This window comes from Excalfactoria chinensis, chromosome 1 (assembly GCF_039878825.1).
Source record: "Excalfactoria chinensis isolate bCotChi1 chromosome 1, bCotChi1.hap2, whole genome shotgun sequence".
NCBI classification, from domain to species: domain Eukaryota; kingdom Metazoa; phylum Chordata; class Aves; order Galliformes; family Phasianidae; genus Excalfactoria; species Excalfactoria chinensis.
In genome coordinates this window covers 159,433,690-159,443,441 of record NC_092825.1, presented here as the reverse complement: position 1 = coordinate 159,443,441, position 9,752 = coordinate 159,433,690, and the positions used below count along the sequence as shown (strand labels likewise).

The 9,752-nt window shown below is 44.9% G+C and overlaps 2 protein-coding genes across 3 annotated transcripts in view; one reads left to right on the top strand and one right to left on the bottom strand.

The window, feature by feature from the left end:
- Positions 1-107: 107 nt before the first annotated feature.
- On the bottom strand, positions 108-3,515 carry ALG11 (ALG11 alpha-1,2-mannosyltransferase). Of its 2 annotated transcripts, none has more exons than XR_011904517.1 (4): positions 3,435-3,515; positions 2,956-3,189; positions 1,019-2,309; positions 108-488 (listed from the first exon to the last, which is right to left on the bottom strand). XR_011904517.1 is itself a non-coding variant. In XM_072343432.1 (4 exons), the coding sequence occupies exons 1-4, from the start codon at positions 3,470-3,472 to the stop codon at positions 217-219; spliced, it is 1,476 nt and encodes a 491-aa protein (XP_072199533.1). In that variant the 5' UTR covers positions 3,473-3,515; the 3' UTR covers positions 108-216. The 2 variants fall into 2 exon arrangements, 1 of the variants encoding a protein (XP_072199533.1); XM_072343432.1 differs by having other exon boundaries at positions 1,378-2,309.
- Positions 3,516-5,399: 1,884 nt separating this feature from the next.
- ATP7B (ATPase copper transporting beta) overlaps positions 5,400-9,752 on the top strand; it is a 40,092-nt gene continuing 35,739 nt past the window's right edge. Inside the window, exon 1 of the mRNA XM_072332687.1 lies at positions 5,400-5,509. Coding sequence (XP_072188788.1) covers positions 5,459-5,509 — 51 coding nt within the window. The 5' untranslated portion in view covers positions 5,400-5,458. The remainder of the gene's footprint in view (positions 5,510-9,752) is intronic.

Genomic DNA, 9,752 nt, shown 5'->3' with positions numbered 1-9,752 from the left:
GACATAAAACAGTGTTCTAGGAAGGATTCTGCACATTAGGAATTTAGAATTTGCATCAGAAATACAAGGGAACATTTCTTTCCCAGTAATCTCTATTACATAAAACATATTCTGACAGAAAGAAGAAAGATCTCTTTATTGAATGGGAGCAAGGGACCATAAATTACATGTATTTACAGGTGACATGGGGTCAAACACAGAAATTTATGTTCACATTTATTTAAATAAGGGCTCCACGGATAAGAGGAATGTCTCTTCAAAATGCTGGTCAGAAAACCTGCACACAGACTGGCGAGCACTTTCTCTGATCTCTAACCTTTTCTCAGGAGATATGGAAAAGATGTAAGCCATTGTCTCTGCGTAACTGTCCTCATTCTCTGCTAGGAAGCCAGTAATACGTCCTTCATAAGGTACCACAATATCCAGCTTAGGGCCTCCAGAATTGTGAGCCAGGATAACTGTGCCAGCTGCCATACATTCAACCACTCCTGTAAAAGACAGAAAACACGATATGAATGTGTGCAGCACATACTTTGGCTTTCAATAGTTCACCAGAAATTTAAAACTGCAATAAAATTAACCTGGAATTATAAATTAATGTAGACTGGAGTTTTAGACAAGTGTGAAAAATACATAGCAAATGGTCTCACAAGCTCTGGTTCTAATACAGACTGATGATGTTAACTTGCTCACTTTATAGCCAAGCTCAGTATCTCACTGTTTGCCTTCAAACTTACCATAGTGTAGTTGCATGGTACAGGTGAGCTTAGATTCCCTTTCAGGGAAGACAGGGAGACCCTACTAATTCCAATAAACTGTGCCTAATACCTTAATTCTGCATGACAGCACACTGCAAACTATGTCTCGGCTCCTCTTTGAGATTCAGTTTCACACCACAGTGACTGATTTTAGGACTTGTGTTAGTAGCACAGGCATCTAATGGAGTGAGACGGCCTAGGGTGACTAGTGGCATTCACATGGTGTTTTACTAATATGAGACAATCTCTGAGAAACTCACCTCTGAAGTAGCATCTAGAGCCCTCTGACACATATTAAGCGTTTCAGAGTAATAGCTGAATGTCAGGCACGATATCCTAGACAGATGGCACTTGCTGTCTATGTGACTATAGAGAATGCCCATAATGCAGTCTGTGATGTCTACTACAGCGATCCAGCTTGCACTACAGTAGCACCTGGTGGTCTGTCATCTGAACTGGTCTTGAAGGTTCTACCTCTGTTAGATCACCATTGCCAAGAACAGGACTGGGGCACCTGCTTGGCATGCAGACCTCTGAGGCTTAAACGCAAAGTAAAGCCCTCCCCATCTGTGTTCTGATCACTGAGACAAGCAGCTGAAACCTGAGAAGAGATACTGACCAATGCCAAAGTGCTCATTCCACATTGTATGCAAGCCAATGGTGGCCTCGGCCAGGTGTTTCTTTAACTCCTCAAAGGGAATGTTTATTCTGAACATCACATTGTTACTAATTCCAAGCTCTTCACAAAGACGTTTAAGGTTATTCACGCGGTCTTCATCTTGCTGGTTCCGACAGCCTCCAATTAAGATAAGCTTCAATGAGAGCTGCTGCCTCAGTCTCTTCTCTTTCAGCAACTTAGCAAAGGCTCGGATTTGCAAAGGATGATCTTTTTCAGGCCTGAATTGACCGATGGAAACAACAGAATATTCAGTATTCTTTTTTTCCTCTTCCAGCGGGATATCCAAGAAGGTCTGAACATCACATGGTGGATACACAACGCTAGTGCAAGACCCAGCTCTCCAGAGAGAAAGGATGTGATTTAGTGTCCAGGAAGAATTGACCATAACCACATCACTGCAGGAACCCACCAATCCGTACATGAAGGCGAACAAGTAGTAGTAGACAAGTTTAAATCTGCTAAAGAGAGGGCTGTTTGTAATGAAGGCTGCATTGTTAAACCTGGTATCTTGATTTCTAACTACAGAAAGCATGTCGGTGCTGATGGTGGGATAATGGACATAGCATCCAACACGACAACCTCCTAAATATTTAAAGAGGGGGAGCGTGAAAGCATAACCCATTGAGTCAATGTAAATATCTGGGACACACTTTAGAAGAGCTTCCCAACCAAGAAACACAGAGCCTAAACTCTGTCCCAGCAAAGTGAAGTGGGGATAAAGAGAAGCTTCCACAAGATAGCGTTTTTCCAGAAATACAAACTTCACAGGATGAATTAACTTAATGTTGAATCTTCTGAAAGCACCTTCTATTATGTCTTCTTCAGTGGCATCTCTATCACCAGTGTAGACAACACACGTTATATTTTTGTACCTGGAAGAGAAGAGAATTTCACTCATTCTTCTCATCACATTTTCTAGCATGAAACTCAAATATTATCCACTCAGCATTTACCATTTATGTTTATATGTTCGAAACCCAATGTCTGGCCTACCTTGGAACAACTTACATTTAACTGGATTGATTATATGAATTCTTTCGCTTGGGACCAAGAATCTTTTTCAAAGTAAAGGACCTCAGTATTGATCAACAGATTTAGGAATGCCTTGCAGCACATTCCATGTCCATCCAGTGCACAGCATGAGTAAAATGCCAGTAGATGTGCCAATGCTGAATCTGCTTTATGTCTTGGCTCAGTCTCCTGCACTAAGAGGCCATTATTGACATTAGATCATCAGTTACCTGCACACAAGTGATGTCCCTAAAAGCTCCCTATGGGTGCTGCAGAACTGATGGAGAAGGACAGATCCTGCCAAGGAGGAAAGAACTGACAGGTGTGCCACAGCTATGAAGGAGACAGAGGACAGAACGAAACGTGGGTGAAGGGCTGAAGAAGAAAGGTAGGACCGGTATATCAAGGACATCTACTTCAACGTGCAAAATGTCATCATTTGCATAAACGGTATCATGAGAAACTGAGTGTGAAACATGGTACCATCTGATGAACAGGTGTGCTTACTTCTTCTGGAGCGTCCTTATGGCACACCACAAGACTCTCTCTCCTCCACCACCTGCATTGCAATAGGGATGGAAAAACGCAACCAGCAGCGGCCGCCTCCCGTCCCTTCCTGCTGGGGTCTGCTGCTTTCTCCTTCCTTCTATCCAGAGCCGAGTTCCCCACAGCAGGACGGCCAAGCAGGCGCACAGAACTCCGCTCAGAAACAACGCAGGGATTATCAGTGAGCACAGCAATCTGAAACGAGGGGGAGATTGTAACACAGAACGGTGGTTTGAGGAGACACCGTGTGCACAGCACAAGGCGCACAGAGGCTCCTACAAGAGATATTCAGGGCCTTCCTTCAGCCCAGCTCCTGCCCGGCCTGCCTTCCGAAGCGCTGCAGCGCGGTCAGGGCAGCGTTGGAGCGGCAGTTTCCCCCCCTCTCCTCGGGCTCGGCAGGACCGCGGGGTGCACGGCCGCCCCCAACCCTCCGCTCGTACCTGAGCAGGCCGCAGAGGCACAGCCCACCCTCCACCATCTTGCGCTCCACCGCCCCTCTGCCAGCCGGAAGCGCCCGTTGCTTGGGGGCGGGACCAACCTGTCATTGCCTCTCTCTCATTGGCTCTCGCCGGAGATGGACGGCGGGGAGGGCAAAGGGGCGGGGATAGGAATGGGCGGGAACAGGGAGTGGGCGTGGCCACGCCTGAGGGAGCCGTGCGAGGCTGGGTGTACTGGTAGCGGCTGATCCTGGCTGCTTTATTTCCTCCCCTGTTCTGTCTTCTGAGGAAATCATGCACTGACTTGTGATCTCTCAGCATGATTGAGGCCAGAGCGGTCTCTTTCATGTCATAGCCCTTGGTGAGTTCAGAGGTTGTGAGGCTGGTGGGATGCTTGTGAAGGTTATCCTGGGTCTTAGCGTGAGATGGTGTTGGGTCCCTTTGTTTGGCCATTGCTAAACCCAAGACAGAGTGATAAAGTCTCTGCAGCACTGAGAGCAGGGGGAGAGTAATGACTGTGGATCGGCAAATGGATGAGGCCAGGCTCTCCTCAGTGGTGTGTAGCGATGGGATGTGGAGGTGGCCTAAAACCTGAACGTAGGAAATAATAACATAAAAACACATGGAAGAACTTCTTTACGGTGAGGGTGACGGAGCACTGGAACAGGCTGCCCAGAGAGGTTGTGTAGTCTCCTCTGGAGATACTCAAGACCCATCTGGCTGCCTACCTGTGCAGCCTGCTGCAGGGAGCCTGTTTGCAGGGGTTGGACTCTATGATTGCTAGATCATAGCGTTGAGCTGACTGCCTGGGTGCAGAGAAGAGGCACGTTTTTTCTAGGGAGCACGTCTGATGAGATTTGTGCATCACTGACTTGAAAAGAAGCTTAGGGCCACTCCCTTGGAGCCTACGAATCTTGGGTTGAAGTTCTTTCTGAAGCAGGTGGATCACAGGTTAGCTAACTGTGCTCCACTTTGTGCCCATAGCCTGGTTTGGGCTATGATCCTGGCAATGGCAGCCACTGATAGAGCCTGGCTCCGACCTCTTGGCACCTTCCCTAAGGGATTTACAAACATCACTGAGACCCCCCTGAGCCTCTTCCAGCTGAGCAGCCCCAGCTCTCTCAGCCCCTCCTCACAGGAGAGGCTCTCCAGTCTGTTAACCATCTTAGTTTTACTTTTTTTCTCTACTCTGTCCAGTAGTAATTAAGACAAAAGATGTATGAATCCATTCAAAGTGGTTTTGTTAGCTTTTTTTCTTTTAGTCATAGAGTATTCCGCTTTTGATGTGAGCAGTGTGAAAGCTGTTGTTGACAGCCTTACATTATACAGAGAATACCTTTAATGTGTGAATATCCAGCACAGGCTAACTGGAATGTCATCACGTCACAACTCTCATGCGTGTATAGTAGAAGATACTCTATGTAGGCGTCTAAGATATTGCCGGTAATGTCAGCAAAGCAGTGCTGAGCTCTCTTTTGTGTTCCTACTCCATTGGTGAGAATGCTATTAAAGAGTCCTGACTGGAGAAATTCATGTGGCCAGCATGCCAAAGAAATTAAATGAGCCATGTCATGAAGTTGGCTTTGTTCTCACCTTCCCAGAGATGGGCCAAGTTTTTCATCTTTTGCTGCCTCTGCAAGCACTTTTGTCTGCCTTTAATTGCTTTCCTTATTAAGGTCCTCGCTCTGAAGGAAGAGCTATGCAAACAAGCAAGCAGTACTCAAAACAAGTGACAGAATCCACTCACAATGTGTTCTCCTCAGGTGTGCAAGGCTTTTGGAGGCAGTTTTTAAGTACATTTTTCTAACTCTCATCCTTGCTGAGGGCTCCACATACAAGAAAGCTGGTAAAATAAAACTACTGCCAAGCAACAAACATAAAGAAACGGGATTCATACCGTGTAAGGATATTCGTATGACAGTCATGTGGTCCCTTACGCTTTCTTATACAGCTGGCTGCTTTCTTTCTGGAACACACACTGTGCAGTACTGAGTTGCTCATGCACGGTGGCTGCCCTAGCTGGCAAAATGCCTGGGACCATTTTTAGCAGAAGGAATCTTAGATCATTCATGTACACAGTAAGTTTCTCCCTTTTGCACGTTTCTTGTGTTAGGCTGTTATATGCTATGGTACATTTGTTCTGTTTGCGTAGAGGCAGGAGGCAGAAATAAAAGTTGTACCAGATGTGTTCTAAAGATTTGTGAAGCAAAAATAAGCATCCAAGTATTAGAAATAAATTGCAACATGTCTCCAGGACAAAACACTATGGGGTTGTTTTTTGCTGATTTGTTATACTATGTGTTAAATCCAAGCAATTCTAAATATGCATATTTATAACTGTCAGCTTTACTTATCAGCTTGATGCTCCAGCACATGGATGTTTGCATTATGTATCTGTCAGCAAAACTTGGCTCGTTGTTTTTTGGCTGAAGCAATGTGCAATTGCAGAAGCAAATCAGTATTAAGTAGCTTGGATCTACACAGAACTTTTGCAGTAGTGTTTATAACATATATTTATCTTATCACAGGCAGCTTACCCCAGTGGAATGCATGGTTTTTTATTAACAGGAGATTATTTTACGTGAGTTGTTCCTGTTGGACAACGGCTGCATAGGAAAATGAATCAGTTCCCCTGCTGGAGTTGTAACTTCTCATGCAGTCCACAGCAGGAGAGTTGGCTGACATCTTCAGGGCAGATGAAAGGAATGTATCCAAGAGACTCTGAGTGCAGGCAGAAATGGGATTGTCGGGGTTGTAGCCCTCCTGGTAACGTTACTAACTTTGCAAAATAACACGGAGACTCACTTCAAGTCTCAGCTTTTCAGCTGGAAGTTTGTGGTTCTTGAGGGGAATGTGCACCATTTCTGAGTAGTAACAGCAGACCTGAACTCCTCTTTCTTTTCCTTCTCCTTCATGCAGATCCTAGTGGCTGCATGGCTGTATGCAGCTAATCAGAATGTGAAAGAGATGGTGAAAGACCATCTTTATCACAGTAGCGCCCTAACACCTGTTTAAACCAATTATGAAACTGCTCAAGAAAATGCAAAACTCTGCTGAGTCTATTATTTTGCTTCCAGAAATAGGCACCCACATTGTCAGACCTAAAAGGATTCACAGACTGAGAAAGAAAAGCCTGCGCTAACTTGTACGGGATGTGTTTGTGCTCTGTATTTGTGTGTTTCGTTGCTGGTTCTAGGAGGCAAAGGGCAGTGCTATTTGGATGCGAACCTGTGAATCCAGGTCAAGGCAGGATTTGCATTCTGTGCTCATGCCGGGCTTGTTGGCACTGGTCAGCAAAGAGAAAAAAGCCAGAGTCTGTCTGCAAAGCAGGACAGAAGAGAGTTACTATTGCTGGAGGAGGCTGGCTAGTCCAGACGTGCAAGATGCAGGCACTGTGCCTTGCCACCTTCTCTGACCTTTCATTCTGGGAATGAAGAAAGCCTGAAAGGTCTGAAGTTTTCCCATGGTGTAGATTCAGAGATTCTCCATTAGGGGCTGAACTAAGGCTGCTGAAAAGTAGGTCCCTGAATCACCACCTTTCCTTTCACCAAGCAGAAATAGGCATCAGTTTTGACTACTAGTGTCCTTGGAAGAAACATCCTTTTTCTGTAGCACAGAACTGCTCCGAAGTGGCAGGTCTTCCTGCAATAAATGAACACTGCCTTTGCAGACAGTTTCAGTTTTGATGAGCCAGTTTCTGTGCCACAGAAAGCAACCTGAGGGATGCTGTATGCATTTCAAAGCAGAACTGTAACTGCTTCCTTCAGTCCAGGTGTTCAGTGTTTCAGATGGAAATTTCTATAACCATTTCTGTTGCTATTTCCTTTGGATATTTTTTGAAGCTTATCTTTGTGCTGAAGGGATTGCTTAAAAATAGCAGCAGTTTCCTTGTATTACATTCATCCGTGTCACTTTATCTCTGACATTTCCACCTGAATCCTCCTCACTGCTTGTCAGATTTGTTCTGTGATGTGCTATGGAATCATTATCAGATATTCCGACAGAAACAAAATAACAGCAAATTCATCTTTTTTCTCTTTCCTCTGCTCAGTTTCAACAAGTCTCTGCAGTGAGCAGGTTTTGCTCTATCCAGGAAAGCAATACGTATTTTCCTGCTCGCCCTGAAGTACGCTTTGTTCCTTGACGCAAAGCTGAGATCTGTCTGCCTGTGGTTCTTGACTGAGAGCTGACATGCAATTCGTGCTCAATATTAAACCTGGGCAGCGCTGTGCTGTTCCTAACCCTGAAGAGCAAATAATTAACAGGGTTTTTGTACAGAAGTACTGTAAATAGGTTAGCTAAACAGCAACTTGTGTGTGTTCCAGTTTGGACCTCTGACTACTGGGAACTGCAGTGTTCCTAACCCTGTGCACCTGTGATGTCCTCATCAGAGGTTTCCTTCTTCACTTGTTGCCTGCCATGGTAAAGGGAACCAGCCAAAGAGCCGTCACATTTCTTACCTCAGAATCAGGAAGAAAAACCTTTCTTAGAGCAGAGATGGAGTGTGGGAGCTCCCCATGCCTGTGTCAGAAGGGCTGGGCTGTGGGCTCACAGAGGACTCTTGGGGTCACCCTGCAGCCATGTCCAGGATCGCCCTCACACAGTCTGCCCTCATTGCAAGGGTAAGGCTACAGGGAGGGACTAAACACACTCATGTTTTTCTACCCAGTAATGGCAACCATTCCAGAGTGAGTGGGGGAGAAGAAAAGTACCCTATTGGTGATGGAGAAAGCAGTGAACCTGCTCAGCAGGCTGAGGTCTGTCTGGAACACCGGGAAAGGTGTTAGAGCTCTTTACAGAGGTCTGGATGTGTGAGGAGCTTGGGTGCTGGGCTGAGACGAGTTGGTATTAAGCTTTCTTACAGTTGGGAATTGCTGGAAATGCCTCTTTCTGCAAAGAACTTCTCAACAGCTGCCAGTATAAGAAAGGCAGAAACAATAGTTAAGAGAAAGTGTATTTGTGGATTTGGCTTGCATATCTAGGCTGTCCTAACAGAGGCAATGCATTTGTATTTTATATATGGTGTTTATAATGCAAACACCAGACACTGTTTGTCTTTCTCTTGAAGTGAAGGTGATTATGCTGAATAGAAATGGAATGGGATGAAATAAACTCCTATATAAAGGCCAAGCAGTTTGACTTGGGACTAAACACTGGCTGTAGGACCAGAAATACAGGCTTAAATCCAGGTTATGTTGTCTCTCTCTCTTCTCTCTCTCTTTTCTTCATTCTTTACAACTATGATGTGCTTTGTGTTATTTGCATAGTGCCAGGTGACTCATCTAAATGAAATCTCTCTCTGAGGCCATCAAACATGACCACAGAAACGATGAGGCAGTTGCTGGAAGGGAACTAATAGTAATTCCAAAGTATGGACTCAACAGTCTGAGGCAGATTCATAGCATATGAATAGTTGGGTGGCATTGAAAACATATACTTACATTCCTGATCTGTTTAAGGAAAAATGTAATTGCAGGTTTGGCAGGGCACTATGTTTGCCTGAGACAAGGTAAATAGCAGCTTACTTGAAAACAAAACAAGCAAACAAAAAATGGCCAGTCTTCCCATTCACTTAATGGGAAGTTCAAGGATTCTCCATTCAAAAGAAGTGAAAATCCTGGTTGGAAAGCAGCGCCTGACAATTTCTGCCCTGCACCTGGATGAATGTTACTGCAGTTCTGGACTTGAATTAGCCTATGCAGATTGTGATTGTTCTTTGCACTTAAACTCTGATCCCAAAGGTGTGTCTTTTCCGGGGGTTATATGATCAGCTTAGTAGTTTCTAGGCCCTTGAAAACAAATTCCTGCAGTATAAATACAGATAACAGGAATTACTGTACTGAAATCAGCACTGCTGAAAGCAGGCAGAGTACCAAGTCCACACAGTTTGCTATTGTGAAGAAGCCATGGAATGAGAAAATGAGTCTGCGTTTCTGAGCTCCGTTACCGAAGAGATTCTCCGCTGACTTCTGCTGGTTGAGAGCGAACAAACTGGTTTTAAATATCTAGAGAAGATTGAAGCTGCTGCCTGAAAAACTGGAGCCAAAGTCGGAACTGATTTGAAATGAGGTCGTCAACTCTTAAGCAATTTTATTCATGGCAGGTACGGATTTGATTCCTTGCGTTTCAGAGTTCTGTAAGGCTTTGTTTCATTTCTTGTGGCGCAAGAAATGCTGTTACGTACAATCACACTTCCTTGTCTGCTGAGGGATACACATACCGTTCAGCTTACAGAAATGCTTAGGGATCTGCTGGCTGCCAGCTTGCTTACAGCATTGTACCCAAGGAGGCATCCATCTGATTTCATTGCTCAAAACTGGG

Bases quoted from the DNA above. Each gene is read 5' to 3' on its own strand.
- ALG11 (XM_072343432.1), bottom strand. From the start codon at position 3,472: ATGGTGGAGGGTGGGCTGTGCCTCTGCGGCCTGCTCAG. The intron at 3,190-3,434 runs GTACGAGCGGAG...CCCTCGTTTCAG, and splicing joins TGCCTCTGCGGCCTGCTCAG to ATTGCTGTGCTCACTGATAA. The intron at 2,310-2,955 runs GTAAGCACACCT...CTTCTCTTCCAG, and splicing joins ATAAGGACGCTCCAGAAGAA to GTACAAAAATATAACGTGTG.